The following is a 16,765-nucleotide window of genomic DNA, read 5'->3' on the forward strand; positions in this document are numbered from 1 at the left end:
ACTGAGTGCCTAGGTGACCCAGACTTGAGCCCAAGGCCCACCAGAACGGTGTCCATCAGCAGGTGGTAGTCAACCAGCAGATGGCCCAACAGTGTGGAGATACGAAGTCAGCAGCATCCAGACTCAGCACAGGCAGCAGCCTGCAGCTGTTGACAGGAGTGACTGTGCCAGCCTTGCTGAATCATCTCAGGTGGTAGGCGGGCGTAGACCTCTCCTCTTTTGGTGATGATTGCATAATTCATGATGTGTCTCTGAATTCATAGTGTAAGTGCAAGCCGGGTCAGGTAGTGTCTCTGAAACAGCAGCAGTCCAGTACGCTAAATCATAACAGGTCTGAGGCACCTGGCCCAGGCAATCATGATCTCATTTGCCCTAGTTTATCAGTCAGATCAGTGCCTCCAGAAATCCCTTGAATGCTGTAATGTGTAGAAATTCTTTGTTTCAGAGACCCTGGATGGCGTCTTCTGCTTTATCAGCTAGCTGAATATGTGTTCCTGCACCAGGATGCCTTATTACTGAGACGGCCTTTGTACCCCCCCCCCCTTCCCCTTATGACATTGTTTTGCTTAGTCTCTCACAAGAGCCATTATTACACCAGGTGGAACTGTGGTAGAACACTAAGGAGAGACCTGCAAGCAGAAGTGCCCATGGAAGGAAGGCTGAGTGCAGTTAGAGTGGAGTGGTTTGCTCATGTGATATGGATGAAGCTTAACCAAATTGCCAATCAGTACTTGTAAAGGAACATGACAAGACAGAGACCACGTGGAAATCCAAGAAAAAGGTAGCTGGATCATGGGATGCTGTAGTGAGGAAGGAAATCTACCAAAACAGAAACAGATGCAGACAAAATGTTCGGAAGCTGGAAGAACTTCCTGATGATGATGATGATGATGATGATGATGATAATGATAATGATAGTTCTTTAGAGGCAACAGTCATCTTTTATGTCCTCCTGTCTCATATCATAAGTTTATGTTTTTCTTCAGCAATTGTATTTAGCACGTTACATTTTTCCATGATGTCTGCGGGCTCTCGTGACTTTAAATGTAGCATCTTTATCCTGTTTATACAATCCCAACCATACTGGAAGCTCAGAACATTTGTGACCCAGAGAGAAGAAGAGACATTATCAGAGCAATAGCGTTAAGTAAGAAAATGAGCTCTGGAGTTAAAGTGCTCACACAACAGTATTTATGTTTTTATGTTTTACCACAGTATCAGTACTGGAGGCTGCACAACAAGGAGATTTTTGTTTATTTTCTGAGAAAATGTGATGTGTCACACTGCATTAAGCCCCACTCCAGTATTTTAGCCTATTTTTGTACAGAAGGATTTTTCACATGTTTCCTGTATTTTGTGTGTCTCTTGATTCAAGGTTTGAGGAGGTGTTTCTTCCACTCAGCACCTTTACAGCTTTTTACATTATTTGCTTCTCCCAGTAAAAGTGTAATTAATCCTAAAAGCTAGAAATTTGTGTGTCTGTTATCCCTTATCCATTTCTTCCTGTTTCAATAGTTGCTGAGTAGATGTTTCCCTTCTTATAAAGTAACTGTTAAAGAATGTAGTGAATTTGTGTATAAACTACACTTTGTAATATTCTCTTTGTCTTGGTGACTTGTTAATACTCACCAGGTGTTGTGTACGTTCCTGCAAGTTCCAGAGCTATATCTTCAGTATTGTTTACAGTTGCTGAAACACATTTGGGAAGAAGTGTCAAGCCGGTTTCATTGTACATGGCTGGATGTTCTGGAATACCGTGAGAATCATGCTGGTTCTCCAGAAAATGCTACCAGAGGTTTGATATATAGACTTCATCAGCGCCATTATCAAGAACAGCAGCAGGTGCAACAACAGCAGCAGCAGCAGCAAAAGCAGCAGCTGATTTCAGCTCCTTATCACCACCCACCTCCAGCATTTGACACATATGGCACTTCACCCCATTATCATTCTCCAGCGGCTGGTTGTGTATATGGACAAATTCAACACCATGTTCCACATTTAGGGTATAACTACTATTCACCCACTTACGCTTTGGGCAACTCTCATGCTGCGTACACTCTACCATCACAATCGAGATATGCAGGTGTTACAAGTGTGCCACAATCAGTACCTTACCAGGTTGCAGTACCTGCTCCTGTGCACACTGCCTATCAGGTACCACCTGCTCCACATCCCGTATTAAAATCTCAAGATCTTTATCCTAACAGTAGCCACATACATCAATTTCCTGGTCCATTGGCAGTGAATCACATCCCACCTCAAGCAGTACAAAACGGCTATCCTCCGTCAGGACAGTTATTGGAAAACCCGACTGTGATGCAGAACTATGGTTATACTGTCCCTACTGGACAGTTAATAGAATTAGAAAATACGAATCCTGCACAGAGTACTAGTGTCAATCACCAGCAGTCATTTCCCGGACCAGATTCTTCCATATTGATACCAAGAGTAGTGAAGCAGCATAGTTCCCAAGCACAGCTGAAAAAGAATTGTGAACGACAAGTTGATAGTAGTGGCAGGTTTGTTGCACCTGTAAATTCTCAGGATCACTTGTCATATTTGGATGATATAGATAGCATTGAAGACCATCCTTCATTAAGCAAGGCGAAAGAAGATGGTAAAGGAACATTTGATGCTTGGAACTATGTTTTCAAAAGCCTCGAGAGCCAAGGTTACAGTAAAGATTTAGCAGATAGGCCAAATGTTCTCTCCCCAGAAAAACACAGTAAATCTAATCATAAGGAACTGAAGCCGTCAAAGCAACAGGCTATCGAAATGTCAAGTCTTGAAAACACCTTAATGGAATTGAGGCTTGAAGAATATCATAAAAAGATATCTAGTCCACCAGAGAGAAGACCAATGAAAATAAATGAAGCTCTGCATAGGATGAAATTGGAATGTGATGGTGAGGGATCAAGAAATTCAAAGAAAACAGCAGTGAATGAAAATCTAGATGGCCGTGGTAGTGTGTATGACAACATGTCGTCACCCCCTAAGGAAGTAATGTACTCTGAAGTAAGTAGGTTGAATGTTGGTGGCAGTTCAGACGTTGCAAAAATGTCTAAGACGTTTCCCAAGGAATCAAAAAAGAATGTGAGTAAAAAAGGTATGAAAGAAGATAATGACATTTATGTGAAACCACATACTTCGAAAACATCTCTTGGAGCTGATGCAATTGAGAGTCCAAATGATTATTATTCTGGAGCTAGTGTTCCATCCAGAGAGAGACCAGTATCTGTTGTTACAGAAACAAGCAAATCAAATGTTCAAGTAAACAAGAGCTCAACAAAAACATTACCTAGAGAACCAAAGAAACATAGTAAAAAGAATGTGCAGTCTAGTGTGCAGTATTCGTCTGCAACTTTGGACCCAAGAAGGATTTCTGATCACACTAATCGTGTCAATCCCTCTGGTGATGTACCTAGGTCAAACGAGAAAGAACTGAAGCAGAAAGACTGTACAGAAGTAAGCAATTTCTCTGAACATGAGTCTGATAAGTGGGAATGTAGTACATGCACTTTTTTAAATAATTCCACACGTGAAGTTTGTGAGATGTGTGGTAAATCGAAAGTCAGAGGATCAGAAATCAAACCCCTTGCCAGTGGAGGCCGAGAATGTCCGCAGTGCACACTGGTGAATGAAAAAGGTGTAGATACGTGTATTGCATGTGACTGCAGTCTGAAAGACTCCCCAACATACATTTAGCAGTATTGTGACCAGACTGCAAGTAACAGTCCAGCTATCTAAAAATGTTAGACTGACCTCGTTCACAGGTCTGTATATTTATAAAATTTTATTGCTTGTTATTCACAATTTCTTCTTGTGTGATCACCCACCCCCTTTCCCCCTTTCTGTTTTCTACTTAATAATACTTTTATAATGAATTTGCATTAATGTTTTATATACACAAACCATTGAACATAATAGTGTTCCCGTTGACATATGTTCATAAACCTTTCTTCATGTGTTCATTTTTCTGTAATAATTCTTTTTAATGGTTTTGTATTCTAAACACACAATGCTGTACTTCTTCGGGAAATTTTCCCAGATATATTTCTAGGAATGAAATTTCTTTATATATTTTCACAGTAAGAGAAAAATTTTATTTTCTGCATTTACGTTGTATTTTTAATTGATTTATTTATTCAGTAACTACTGCCTTTGTTAAGTATGCTAGTATGGACTCTACGTTTATGGTAAAGATATTTACTGTTGTTGATAATTTGAACATCAGTTTCAGGCTACAATTTCTTACATAATCTCACAACAGAAATGTCTTATATAAAGCAGGTGTTGTACCAGATGGAAATAACTGTTAGGGCATTGAGCATATTGTGTTAACAGCATGCAGCCACATGTGTTGCTTAAGAAAATGAAACTTTGTTATTACTTGAGAAATACCTCTTTGCTTAATTAAGTGAAGGGAAATGTTTTGTTCACCAAGAAATATAAGGAAATATCATTGAAGAAACATTATGTACATTTTTTTAGAAAAGTAGTTTCGTAAATGTTCTAACAGTGTTAATTATATCTGCAGAAATGTGTAAATCTGGCAGGATTGTAAGGTTCAGAATCATTTGTCAATTGGGACAGTTTTTTAAAAGAGTGAAAACGTGTCAGTTCTTTTGAATTGGCCAGAAAAATGTGGCGTTTCAAGCACAACAAGGTACTGTAACCAAGTTTTTGTTAAAATAGCTGCATCTTTGTCCTATGTCTTTCAAAAGAATTTTGAGAGATGATGAAGCGTATTAATCCTCCCACCCCCACTATTCATTATCTACTGCACTTATGTGATGTTGATTTGACAGGAAGCAATACAGTTAATGCTTTTACATTTTTACTGCTCAAGTAAAAGTTTTTTGTGGAATAAAAACAGTGTAATTTCCTTTATTCATTGCATGTTTGTGTTTTATGTTCCTTGTGTTTTGTTATCACATATATTTTAATAATTTGCATGGGAAAATGGTAGGTTCTACATGCTGCATTATACAAGTAAAAGTTTATTTCAGCAGAAATATACAAGATAAACTTTATGATAAAGATCTATTTCTTTCCACTGTAAGACATTCAAGATGTGAACGATGAAAGAAGAGAACCTTGTAGCTGAATGCCAAACGAAGATAATTTCTTCAGTCACAAACTGTTTGCTTAGGCAACTGGTACGAAAAAAAAAGGAACTTCGTATATGTCACTGGAATGCAACTGCTACACAACTTTTATTTTTTCATGATTATAAATTAGAAACCAGAACATTATAGTAAACTATCCCCTACTGTAGCTGTAAAGATGCCCAAAATTAATATATAGATGTATTTTAAACATTAAATCAAACAATGGAAACACCAGGTAGGAATATAAACAAAGTGGAAAAAGACAGATTACTACTTGGCACCGGCCGCGGTGGCCGAGCGGTTCTAGGCGCTTTAGTTCGGAACCACTCAACTGGTATGGTCGAGGTTCGAATCCTTCCTCGGGCATGTATGTGTGTGATGTCCTTAGGTTAATAAGGTTAAGTAGTTCTAAGTTCTAGGTGACTGATGACCTCAGATGTTAAGTCAATGCTCAGAGCCATTTGAACCATTTTTGAACTACTTGCCATAAAGAAGATGCGTCAAGTTGCAGACAGGCATAATTAAAAGGCACTTACATAACACTTTCAGCTGCAGCCGTTGCAGACAGGCATAATTAAAAGGCACGTACATAACACTTTCAGCTGCAGCCTTCATCAGTAATAGAGAGACACACACCATTGATACACACAAGCAAGTACACCTCACTCACATGACTGCCAACTCCAGCATCTCAGGCCGAAATGTGCAAGCAGCAATCTGGAGGGGGCAGGTATGGGGAAGAGTAAGGGATAGTAGTTTTCAGCTGGGCAGAGAGACGAACGCTGTCTGGTGGAGTGTGCAGGGACTAGAATGCCAACAGGTGCAGTGTCAGAAGGTTGTGGAGCAGGGAAGTGTGGGGATAAAAGGAGAGGAGCAGGGAAAGATGGGCAGATGCGTTGGCAGAAAGCGGCAAATAAATAGGATGGGAAATGGGAGTGGAGAGGTGGTGATAGTACAGAGGGGGTGGAAATTGTTGGATGGATGATGTGGGGACAGTAGTTATGTGCGTTGATGCTGAGATAATTACGGGAGCAGGGAATGTGTTGTGAGGATAACTCCCACCTGCACATTTCAGAAAAGCTGGTGGTAGAGCGAAGGATCCAGATGGCTCGGGTAGTGAAACAGCCATTGAAACCAAGCATTATGTTCAGTTGTATGTTGTGTCACAGTGTGTTCTACTTTGCTCTTGGCCACAGTTTGGCGGTGGCCATTCATCCTTGCACTACAAGCGGCGGGGTTGGCAGTCAGACCAATGTAAATAAAAGCTGCACAGTGTTTGCAGTAGAGCTGATAAATAACATGGCTGCTTTCTCAGGTGATCAGACCCATGATGGAGTGGGATAAATCAGTGACAAGACTGGCATAGGAAGTGCTGGGTGGGTGGATTGGGCAGGTTTTGCACCTGGGTCTTCCATAGGGATATGATCCTCCTGGCAAGGTGTTGGGATTGGTAGTGGAATAAGGATGAACTAGGATAGGGATGGGTGACAGAACACCACTTTAGGAGGGGTGGGAAGTATCTCGGCTAGGATATCCCTCATTTCGGGGAATGATGATAGGTAAGTATCCCCCATAATGTCCGCCCCCGGTAACTGAGTGGTCAGCGTGACAGAATTTCAATCCTAAGGGCCCGGGTTCGATTCCCGGCTGGGTCGGCGATTTTCTCCGCTCAGGGACTGGGTGTTGTGTTGTCCTAATCATCATCATTTCATCCCCATCGACGTGCAAGCCGCCGAAGTGGCGTCAAATCGAAAGACTTGCACCACCCAACGGGAGGCCCTAGTCACATGAAAAAATAATAATCTCCCATAATTATCCCAGCCTCAACCTCCGGTAACTACTGTCCCTACACCCTCAACCCAACAGTTTCCACCCCCTATGTCCTATCATCTCCTCCCCATTCCCATCTCTCCCCTGTTTATTTTCTATCCTCTGCCAATGCATCCACCCGTCTTTCTGTGCTCCTTTCCTTTTTTTTTTACTCTTTTTTTTTTTCCCTCCTCCCTGCCCCACAACCTTCTGACACTCCGCCCACAAGCATTCTAGTCCCTGCACACTTCGCCAGACAGTGTTCATCTCTCTCCCCACTCCACCCATCAGCGTTCATCTCTCTCCCCACACATACACTACTACCCCTTTCCCACCCCCTCCAGATTACTGCTTGCATCCCACGTGACAGTTGCTTTGAAACCTTTATGTAAGTGTCTTTTAATTATGCCTGTCAGCAACTTAACATGTCTTCTTTACGGCAATTAGCAATATGTGTTTTCCTACATTGTTGATATTTTAAACATTAGATATCAATTTCAGTTGTTTTAAATTGTTCTCTTTATTTTCTTAATTTGAAACTGTTTAGAGCTCCATCTTCTAATTTGATAGAGCTCTGTCATCAAAAGTCACTTTTTTCAGCCTTTAATTCTGTAGACACCATCCGATAACTGAATACATTTGTATAACACAACTTAATCTTGACAAATACTTCATGTTTGCAATCTTTATTGTTACATTTATCCACTTGAAGACATTTTCTTTGTGGTGCTGTTGTCTGCGGACCTGAAACAAATACAGTTTGTCAGTGATTTACAGTGTCCATATAAAGTAAAATAAAAGAATGTCATTACACCAATTGTAAGCTGAAATATAGTTAAAAGCACCTGCATATAGAGTTAGAATCTGCAAGTCTCTGTGTGTCATTTGATGCTCTGTGGAGGCAAGTTTTTGGAATAGTTCAAGAAAGCCATTGGTTTGAAGAAAGTGGTTTACATGTAGTTTCTTTTTCATTATTGCATATCTGTTGTACTGTGGCATTAAACATTTACACTGATTGCAAATCATGTGGCTCCTCTTTGTATTTTAATTATTTCTATTGATATGCAGATTTATTGTGGCTTACCAACAATACTCAAGGGTTGAGAATTTTTTGTTGGGAAGCTTCATTTCACCAAATCCTTCTCTTGAACTGCAGTGTAGCATTTGCATCCCATTTTCAGAAAGTGGAGATTTCCTTTCGGATATTGCTTTGAATGGATCCATTTTCATCAATTTGTTCACTGCATTTGGTAGGATATCTTCTTTAAATGTTACTTCACTAATGACATGGAATGAGATGCCTGTGTTTAACCTTTCCTTCCTTTCTGATGCCCTTTTTTTCAGCCAATGCTGGGTCAAAACTGGTACTGCCCTTCTCCTGTGTCACAGAGAACCAACCACTCCCTTATATAGGCAGTTATTCCAATGGGGTCTCCTCTCCCAAAGGCATTTTAAAGCTAGTACCAGCTCCGCAGCTCCCATGTCCTCCCCTTTAGGGAGGAATCTGTGCACCCCTCTGCCTGCATACAGTGTAGCATAACATAGTGACCGTGGTGGATATGTTGATATTTTGCTGATACTGTTCTGCACAGTATATATTTATGAGAGTGATGTTGATGTTCTTTCACAGTGTATAAAATCACTTTTCAAAAAGCTAACGAATTAAACTGTGTCATGAGTTCCTTGCTCAGCTGTTGTTCTGGTTGGTAGTCCATTTGGAGTGAAGAGCTTACATTTAAAGGATTTTTAAATGGCTGTACCGAATGCCATGAACAGGTTCAACTGCAATTCCAACAGTTTAATAAAAACGACAGCATTATTTTAATGTGCTGACTATACACTGTTTGTTCACATTTTTGAGTTTTTTAACTTCTGCCACCTAACTAAAGGTTATTTACTATATGATCGACATTGATGTTTCTTTTTACAGCATGCTGTTGTGGAATTCCTTGTTAAAGAGGAGTAAAATATGTTGCATTTCAAACTTCATTGTGTATAAGGAGACATATGCATGGGTGCCTGCAGCATTACGAGATGTGTGAAGCACTCTAAATGTGGGAAAACGACCATGGTAGATGAGGCTAATATCAGTCATCCAATGGTCCACAAAAACGTAATTGATGAGTCCATTAGAGAAGAGTGACATGTCACTGTGAAATACATCACAACGTAACTTGCTGTAGGACATAGCACAGTGTAAGAAATCATTCCAAGGAGTGTGCCCATTGGATTTAAAAGTTTACTGATTGAAGACCACAATTTTCACAAAAATTTCCTCAGAGATTTTAAAATTAAGGAAGTCATTTTTGGTGAGTATTGTGACAGTTGACAAAATCTGAGGACATCTTGGTCAGCCTGAAACAAACACCAGAGTATGGAATGACACCCTTTGTATTTGCCACAAAGGAAGAGAGCAAGATCAGTGCAAACTGTTTGGGAGACATCTTTTGGAATACAGAGGGTCGTAGTTTGGTTGATTTTCTTGACCTGGTCAGACCATAAGTGCTATCTGCCACATACAGACTCTTTTGAAGGTCTATTGTGCATTGTTTGATAAACTCCCTGGGGAATAGATCATCCTGCAGCAGGATAAAGTGCAGCCTCACACACATTTTGCCACTGTGGAGAAAAGTGGGATGTTTGGGTGGGCAAGTCTTCTGCACTCTCTCTGTACATCCAACATGAAATCATCCAGCTACAGTCACTTTGGTTTTGGGAAATAACAACTATCAGACCAATGGTAAGACACTGGAGGGCATTCAGAATGCAGCATGTCAATCTATTGGAACAGTGGAACAGACTTCTACCACAAATAAATTTGAACAGCAAGAACATTTTGTGTAAATAAATGGAGACTATGAGAGTGGTTTGACAAGTATGGGGAAAAAGCAAGAAAAAAATTGTTTCATAACCAGCTCACCTCACTCCATGACATAGTCTCATTTGAGGTTTATAAATGTGGTCCAGTTTTTTCATCACATCGGAAAAATTGGTTCTGTCACACACTGCAAAATACTTGTTGACTGCAATAATCACTTCCTCATTTGATGATTTTTTTTCCCCCAGTAAAAAAGCCCAAGTTTCCAATTAGAGAAAATGAAAAGTTACTTGGGCGAAGTCTGCTGAATAAGGTGGATTAGGAACCAGTTCCAAGCCCAATTCAGACACTTTCACCATTGTTATCCCTGATGTGTGGGATGGTGTATTATCCTTGTGAAAGAGCACTTTTTTTGCATGCTAAGCTTTGTCTTCTCTCAACCAATGCAAGTTTCAAACAATCCAACAGTCAAGCATAATAGGGTAGGCTACAGTTATGTTTCTGTCTTTTTCCGAGTAATCTATAAAGATTATTCCTTGAAATCCCTAAAAACAGTGGCCGTCACCTTACCAGCTGACAAAATGGCCTTTTTCGGTGCACTTTCACCAGCCTTTGTCCATTCTTTTGACTACCATTTTGACTTTTATATGTAATGATGAATGCTATATCCATGAGTAGCCATCAGAAAAACAGGAGAGAAATGGTGACAACACAAGGCAGGAAGACCGCCTGTGAATGGGACTCGAGCCCACACTGAAGTCGAGCAACAGGGCTGACCGATTGGCAGACCCGACACAACAAGAGTAAATCAATAGCAACCTTCGCAACTTTCAACATAATGCTTTCAACTGGTCAAGTAAAAGCCAAAATCCAAATTGAGGCGAAACAGGAAAACCAAAATCAAAGCAAAGTCACCAACAAGTAGTCAGTAGTACGGCAGAGGTAGTGACAAATGCTATCAGACGAAGTACACGACTGACCGAAAGGTTGAGGTGTGGCAGTATTTTTGCTGGCCATGAGGGACACTATTGGCGGGTGTATTCACGTGGCACAGCCACTAGGCGGGTGCAGCTGCGGTGACCCTGTCCTCTATCGTCCATTGAGGTCCATTTGCTCCAGTAGGCATTCAACTTCTGTGCAACTGATACCAGAAAAAGTCACAGATCTGTGCAAAAAGTGTTGCAAATAGTGACTAAACATTGCGGACACTATGCTGGAATGTTGTGTCGGATGCACTTTTGGTCAATAGTGAGCAATGTGGCACCCACCTCACACACAGCTTCTTTATAGCCTATTCTCAGGCCAGCATTCACTAGCTGAGATGCCTGCTGTCTCAGCAATCTCACAAAGTTTTAATCAGCAGTCTTGCATTACCATATCACGGATTTTGCCATGGTTCCCTTTGCAGTGACATCAGTTAGGTAGGCAGACCACGCTTCATCTTCGGTTTTTGTCTGACCAGAAGAATTTATTAATCCAAAAGTAAACGGTCTTCAGCCTTTCAAATGAAAATGTTTTGTGACAGCATAAAACTCAGTTTTCTCAATTTTCAGTCACAGTTGACACACTGGTCAATACAGATGGCTATCAGTAAGAAACAGTAGAGTGTACATTGCTGAAATTCTTTATACAATCCTTGGAATAATATAGCTCACCAACCATGAAGGCACAACAAAAATGTTCCATTCTTTCATGGAAATTTACCATCCTTATCAAACTACTCTCATATACTGAAAATGGCAAAAAGTTTGTATAGTAAGTTAATATACGTGGATTGTGTAACATATTAAAAATTTCACCATGAGCTGATTAAATCAGTTAAATTTATATTTGTAGCAATCTGTTAATTAAGTGTGACCCTCCTAAGCATTACAGGATTTTGTTGAATTTCTAAGGTTACCTAATGCTACAGAGTATCCAATATGAATCTCACAAAGTATCTAAAAATATATAGAATAGTTGGATTGTTACTGTTTCCTGCAAAGCATGAAAGCAAGGAGATATATATGCAGTATGTTTTTTGAGTGTCAAGTGATTTAGTTTCATTTCAAGCAAACTACATTCATTTTGACAAATTCAAGAAGTGGTAATAGAACAGAAACCAAAAGTTAACAAATTAAGGTGTATTTAAGAAATCATGAAGCTGCGTAGTTGAGCTGTAACAAAAAAAAAATTGAACAAACTCCATCCGAACACACCTTGAAGAAGGTACCAACCAACCGCAATGTCATCCTCAGCCCCTAGACGTCATTGGGTGCAGATTGGAGGGGCATGTGGTCAGCACACTGCTCTCCTGGCCATTGTCAGTTTTTGTGATCAGAGCTGCTATTTCTCAATCCAGTTGCTCCTCATTGGACCCACAAGTGCTGAATGCACCCCACTTGCCAACAGATCCGGATGGTGACCTATCCAAGTGCTATAGCCAAGCCCAACAGCTCTTAACTTTGGTGATCTGACGGGAACCAGTGTTACCACTGGGGCAAGGCCACTGGCAAAAAGTTAACAAGAAAGTACATTAATAGCTCTGGATTTACATTGTATCAATGCCTAACTTAAAAATTCTGATGTGTGACACAGCTAATTATTTTCACAGCTGTGTGGACCAGTGTAGCAGTTATCTAAGTAAAGTACAATTTGCCACAATGTTCCATGTCTTGTGGTTGCTTAAAGTTATTCCACTATACAGTCCATGTGTGATTATTTCCACACGTTTCATGATAATTATATGCATTCAGTTTTATATTGTGTTCTTGGGACATGAACTCACAGACTTCTCAGTCAAGAACAGTATAAAGTCACTAGTATATGGTGTTGTGCAAAGATATGTAACCGTGTGGTTGGTTAGTTATGGTGTGATGCACTCCATGTAAAATCTTGTCACCCAGTCGCATGTGTGTCGACTTTACCTTCCAGATTATTTTATGTTGCCATTCTTGAAGTTAATTGTTGTAGTGGACATACTATGCAGCCACTAAACTTTGCTATAGGATTTCTTCTCCTTTGCAGTTGGGGTGTGTGCTGAAAGAGAACTCTGATCCATTTTAGCGACTGAAATGATGTAATCAGGTTTGTGTTAACTCTTCTGTACTATAACAGCAAGATTTACACTGTACAATTACTTATTTTTACAATTGCGAGTGATGCAGATTGATCATAATGTGTAGCTCCTAATAGAGCTTAATATGTACGTGTGATGGTTTTACATTAGAGGGTAAATGACAGTTACTACGATTCTTCAATTGTTTCGTCATTTACATTCTTGCCAGAGCCCCTTTTCTCCTTGACTTGCACAGCACCACCAAGCTGTGATGCCAAAGCACAAGCAAGCCTCAACAAGGGTCTCTACAGCAGGAGGAGACATGCATTAGTGGATAACATGTATATTTCCACCAAACATGGCATCTGTGCCAATTTACTATCTATTTCTTTTGTCGTTGTGTGTATGTGTTACTGCCCCATGCTATCCTAAGTTAGTAGAATGTAATTACCATGATATGGTGTGCAGAAAAAAAGGGTTTTAGCAATAGAAACATATAAATGTGGAAAGATGGATGATAAAATAGGTATTGCTATCGGAGAAGTAAGAAAATGAAAATTATGAATGAGTTTGCTAGGAGAGAAGGAAGAAAGAAAGAAGATAGAGCCCCAAAGGCAGAATCCCTTACCACCCCTCACCTCAGGATACCCTCCCTGATGGGTTCTTCTCCGAGACATTGGAGGATGAAGCGTGGTCAGCATACCCTGCAGAACTGACTTGTCGGTTTCACCCGTACAGGCTCCGAAAGTTGATCTTAACGTACCCCTATGATAAGCATGTAGGTATGGAGTAACAGTACACTTGTAATTAATCAAGCAGTCATCACAAAGCACATATGAAAGTTAAATATTAAATATAATAAAAGAACTACTACAGTTTGCATGGAATGGTATTAGTGTTCTTTTTTTCTGAGTGTTGTTTGAGAGTGGAATAATAGAGAATTAGTGTAAAGGTGATTCGATGAACCCTCTGTCAGGCACTTACTATGATTTGCAGAGTAGCCATGTAGATATGGGTGTAGATGTACAGCAGTTCAGTGCCCCATTCTACTGAAATATTACCACGGAAATTTCAAACTTAGACATGATATACAGTAAAAATACAAAGAAAATCAGCATAGTTTAGTACCTTATACCAAAATTACTTCACTTAAATGTGAAATTTAGTCAGTCCCAAATACATAATACAACACCGTTTAACTGACCTTTTCCATACTATTGCTAACTTAGAGAAATGATTTCCTTCTCACTTTCATATTTGTGAATTCATTCATCACTTCCTGAAAATACAGACTGACTGTCATGGCTGATTCTATGGCTTGTACTACAAGATTGACCAGTCGGTCTTGGTTTTCTGTTGTCCATGCATAGTTCTTAATCAGTATTAAACCATCCGCCCCGGTGGCTGAGAGGCCAGCACGACAGAATGTCAATCCTAAGGGCCCGGGTTTGATTCCCAGCTGGGTCGGAGATCGGATAGTCTTGTGGCTGGATAGTCGAGAATCAACTTCAATCTGATTACATTAATTACAGTGGAACCAACTTCACTAAGACCAGTTAGTACTCGAACTGCATACCTTAACGTTACAATGAGAACCACGTGAAACGTTTCGGGTATAACGGTAGCATAACAATGAGTCGATGAAGATTTGAACAACTAACGAAACTAACAGCTAAGTAAACTCAGCGAGTAAGCCGAACATGGAATGAAAAAAATTAGTGTTTTGGTTCTTGAGCTCTTCCTCGCTATACGCGAGAACCCATAGGGAGGGTCAAACAGCGCGAGCAGGACGCAGCTATACAGTTGCGGAATGGAGCTGGTGACGAGCGAGTCAGCTGCTGTCCAGTAAACATAGGCCGAAACAGGTTATCACAACGATAACTGTTACCTCTATTTGCACTCTCTGCGAGAAAACGGAGAAAGTGGAAATGTGAAACGACAAGATGAGGAATTTCTCGTTTTTGCAAGAAATTGTGGTCTTGTGAAGCCCGTTTCTTCAGTTTTTTCGAATGTCTAACAAACAACTGGAAACGTTACACAAGCTCATTCAACTGAAAATCCCAAAAACTGAAACGAGCTACAAGAAGCCCATTATTTTTATGCTAGAAAGCATTGACTTTATTTTATTATTTACTGTAACTATATATTTTCAAAAATAGTAATAACCGTAAAACATGGAAAAATAAATAAAATTAAACCTGAAAAATATTGTCAACACTGTGTACAAGTAAGTGCGAGCTACAGGTTCGTTGTCTATACTGAAACGAACTTTTGCCTTCTCATACATTTCTCTGGTGCTGGATAAGTCATTGGAAGATTTACCTGGTTTCTAAATTGCGACAGTGACTTAAGCATTTGCAATACGTTGTGCCACCAGTGAGCTGGGTGACGCAAGGACTGCAGGAGACAGATCTGGTGGTGTGTCATCGTTTAGTATAGCAAGTTCAGTTTCTCAAAATGCTGTGCCAGCTGCATTTTTAAATTAGTTTGTGTTGGAGCTGGGAATGTCTTCAACGAGTGTGCGTAACTCAAAAATAAGTTGCCATATAGTGCCAGCATAATGGTGGAGTTCGTGCTTCTATTTCGATAATCTGTGGCTGCAGCTACATATTTATTTATCTCTTTCCGTTTCGGCATTTCCGCCGGATGAACGGACGTTAAGGATTCAATTATGCCTACCTTTATGAATTTTAGGTATATGCTGTAGGAGTTTCGTACATTTTTCCGTTGTGCTCATACAGCCTCACATGTCAGTCAAGCCATTTGCAAATTGTTTTATTTCAAATGGTGCTTGTGTTACTAACAAATATTCCGCACGGGAAGGACAGCTGGCTCCGGCAAAGTCAAATATGTGTGTCAAGAACTGTACAACTTTTTACAACTATTGTGTTTACTGAACCAGTAGAGAATTGATGGAACGGTGGTAATTTTTTAACTGCACTGGCAGCGTAGATGGTAAGCATTTTAGGATGAAATGCCGTAAAAACAGTGGCTCAAATTATTTTTGGTACAAATATTTGGTTTCAGTGCCCTGCTTGGAGTTATGGATCATGAGTACAACTCCATGGCTATCGACATGGCCAGCTATGACGGACTCAGTGACAGCACTAGTTTTGAAAACTCGATTTTTCCGCGAATTCATGCGAGGAAAATGTATTCTGCCTCCGAAATCATTACCAGGCACAAACATGCCCGTCCCTCTTGCGCTGACAATTGTTGAAGACCCCTTTGTGTTTGACGACCCCTTTCCCCAAATCAGTGGCCTTGGAAGATCCGTCAAAAGCAGGTTTCAGTAAACAAATATGCAGGGACCGTCATATTGTGGAACAAGCCATCGGTACACTCGTTCAAGAGTGACAAGTATTTTTAAGTCCTATACACTTAACAATCGATACTGCAGAAACTGTTGTCAAAGCGGCATATTTGTAGCTTAAATTGTTTGACAACGGCACCACTAATTTGTGCAAGCACATAATTATCTAGAATTGAACTGTATTGCACCCTGCAATATTCATCTGGTACTATATCATGCAACTGCGGATTTATTTACAAAGAAAATGCCTGATTGATACACACTTGCGTCAATTTTCTTCCTTATTGCCGCCTTTTACATCACATTTGTATAATAACAGAGTCTGATATCTTAAATAAATACGTTTGTACGCACCAGCTCAATCAGCATTTCTGTTTGTACAGCCATCTTGCGCACACTTGCTCGCCACGCACTGTGTAGAAAATCACTGCGTGCCAGCTACACAACGCAGACAATGGCGGTCTAGTGCGGACGCCTGTCTCCTGTTTGGCCGGGACGATGCCACAGCGTTGCGTGCAACACAGAGGGAGGGACCGCGGTCCAGTTTGTGCGCTCCCTGTTTGACGGAGTCGCAATGCCCTCATACATGGAAGATATGTACAAGCGAAAAGTAAAATACGACTTCAATGACAGGTACAAATATTTGTCAATACTTTGCCAATAAATTTTTGAATGCC

General features: G+C 40.3%; 1 protein-coding gene and 1 long non-coding RNA gene across 5 annotated transcripts in view; one reads left to right on the forward strand and one right to left on the reverse strand.

Moving 5' to 3' along the window:
- LOC126262581 (protein tamozhennic) overlaps nucleotides 1–4,894 on the forward strand; it is a 62,750-nt gene extending 57,856 nt beyond the window's left edge. For all 3 annotated transcript variants that reach the window (XM_049959318.1, XM_049959317.1, XM_049959319.1), the window contains one exon: nucleotides 1,687–4,894. In XM_049959318.1, coding sequence (XP_049815275.1) covers nucleotides 1,687–3,705 — 2,019 coding nt within the window. In that variant the 3' untranslated portion in view covers nucleotides 3,706–4,894. The remainder of the gene's footprint in view (nucleotides 1–1,686) is intronic.
- Nucleotides 4,895–7,464: 2,570 nt separating this feature from the next.
- On the reverse strand, nucleotides 7,465–15,336 carry LOC126262962 (uncharacterized). 2 transcript variants are annotated; one of them, XR_007546791.1, is made up of 3 exons: nucleotides 15,098–15,336; nucleotides 13,760–13,824; nucleotides 7,465–7,664 (listed from the first exon to the last, which is right to left on the reverse strand). It is a non-coding gene; the product is annotated as an uncharacterized LOC126262962 (long non-coding RNA). The 2 variants fall into 2 exon arrangements; XR_007546792.1 differs by lacking the exon at nucleotides 7,465–7,664 and adding an exon at nucleotides 13,414–13,540.
- Nucleotides 15,337–16,765: the final 1,429 nt, after the last annotated feature.

The sequence above is a fragment of the Schistocerca nitens genome, chromosome 6, assembly GCF_023898315.1.
Source record: "Schistocerca nitens isolate TAMUIC-IGC-003100 chromosome 6, iqSchNite1.1, whole genome shotgun sequence".
NCBI lineage: Eukaryota > Metazoa > Arthropoda > Insecta > Orthoptera > Acrididae > Schistocerca > Schistocerca nitens.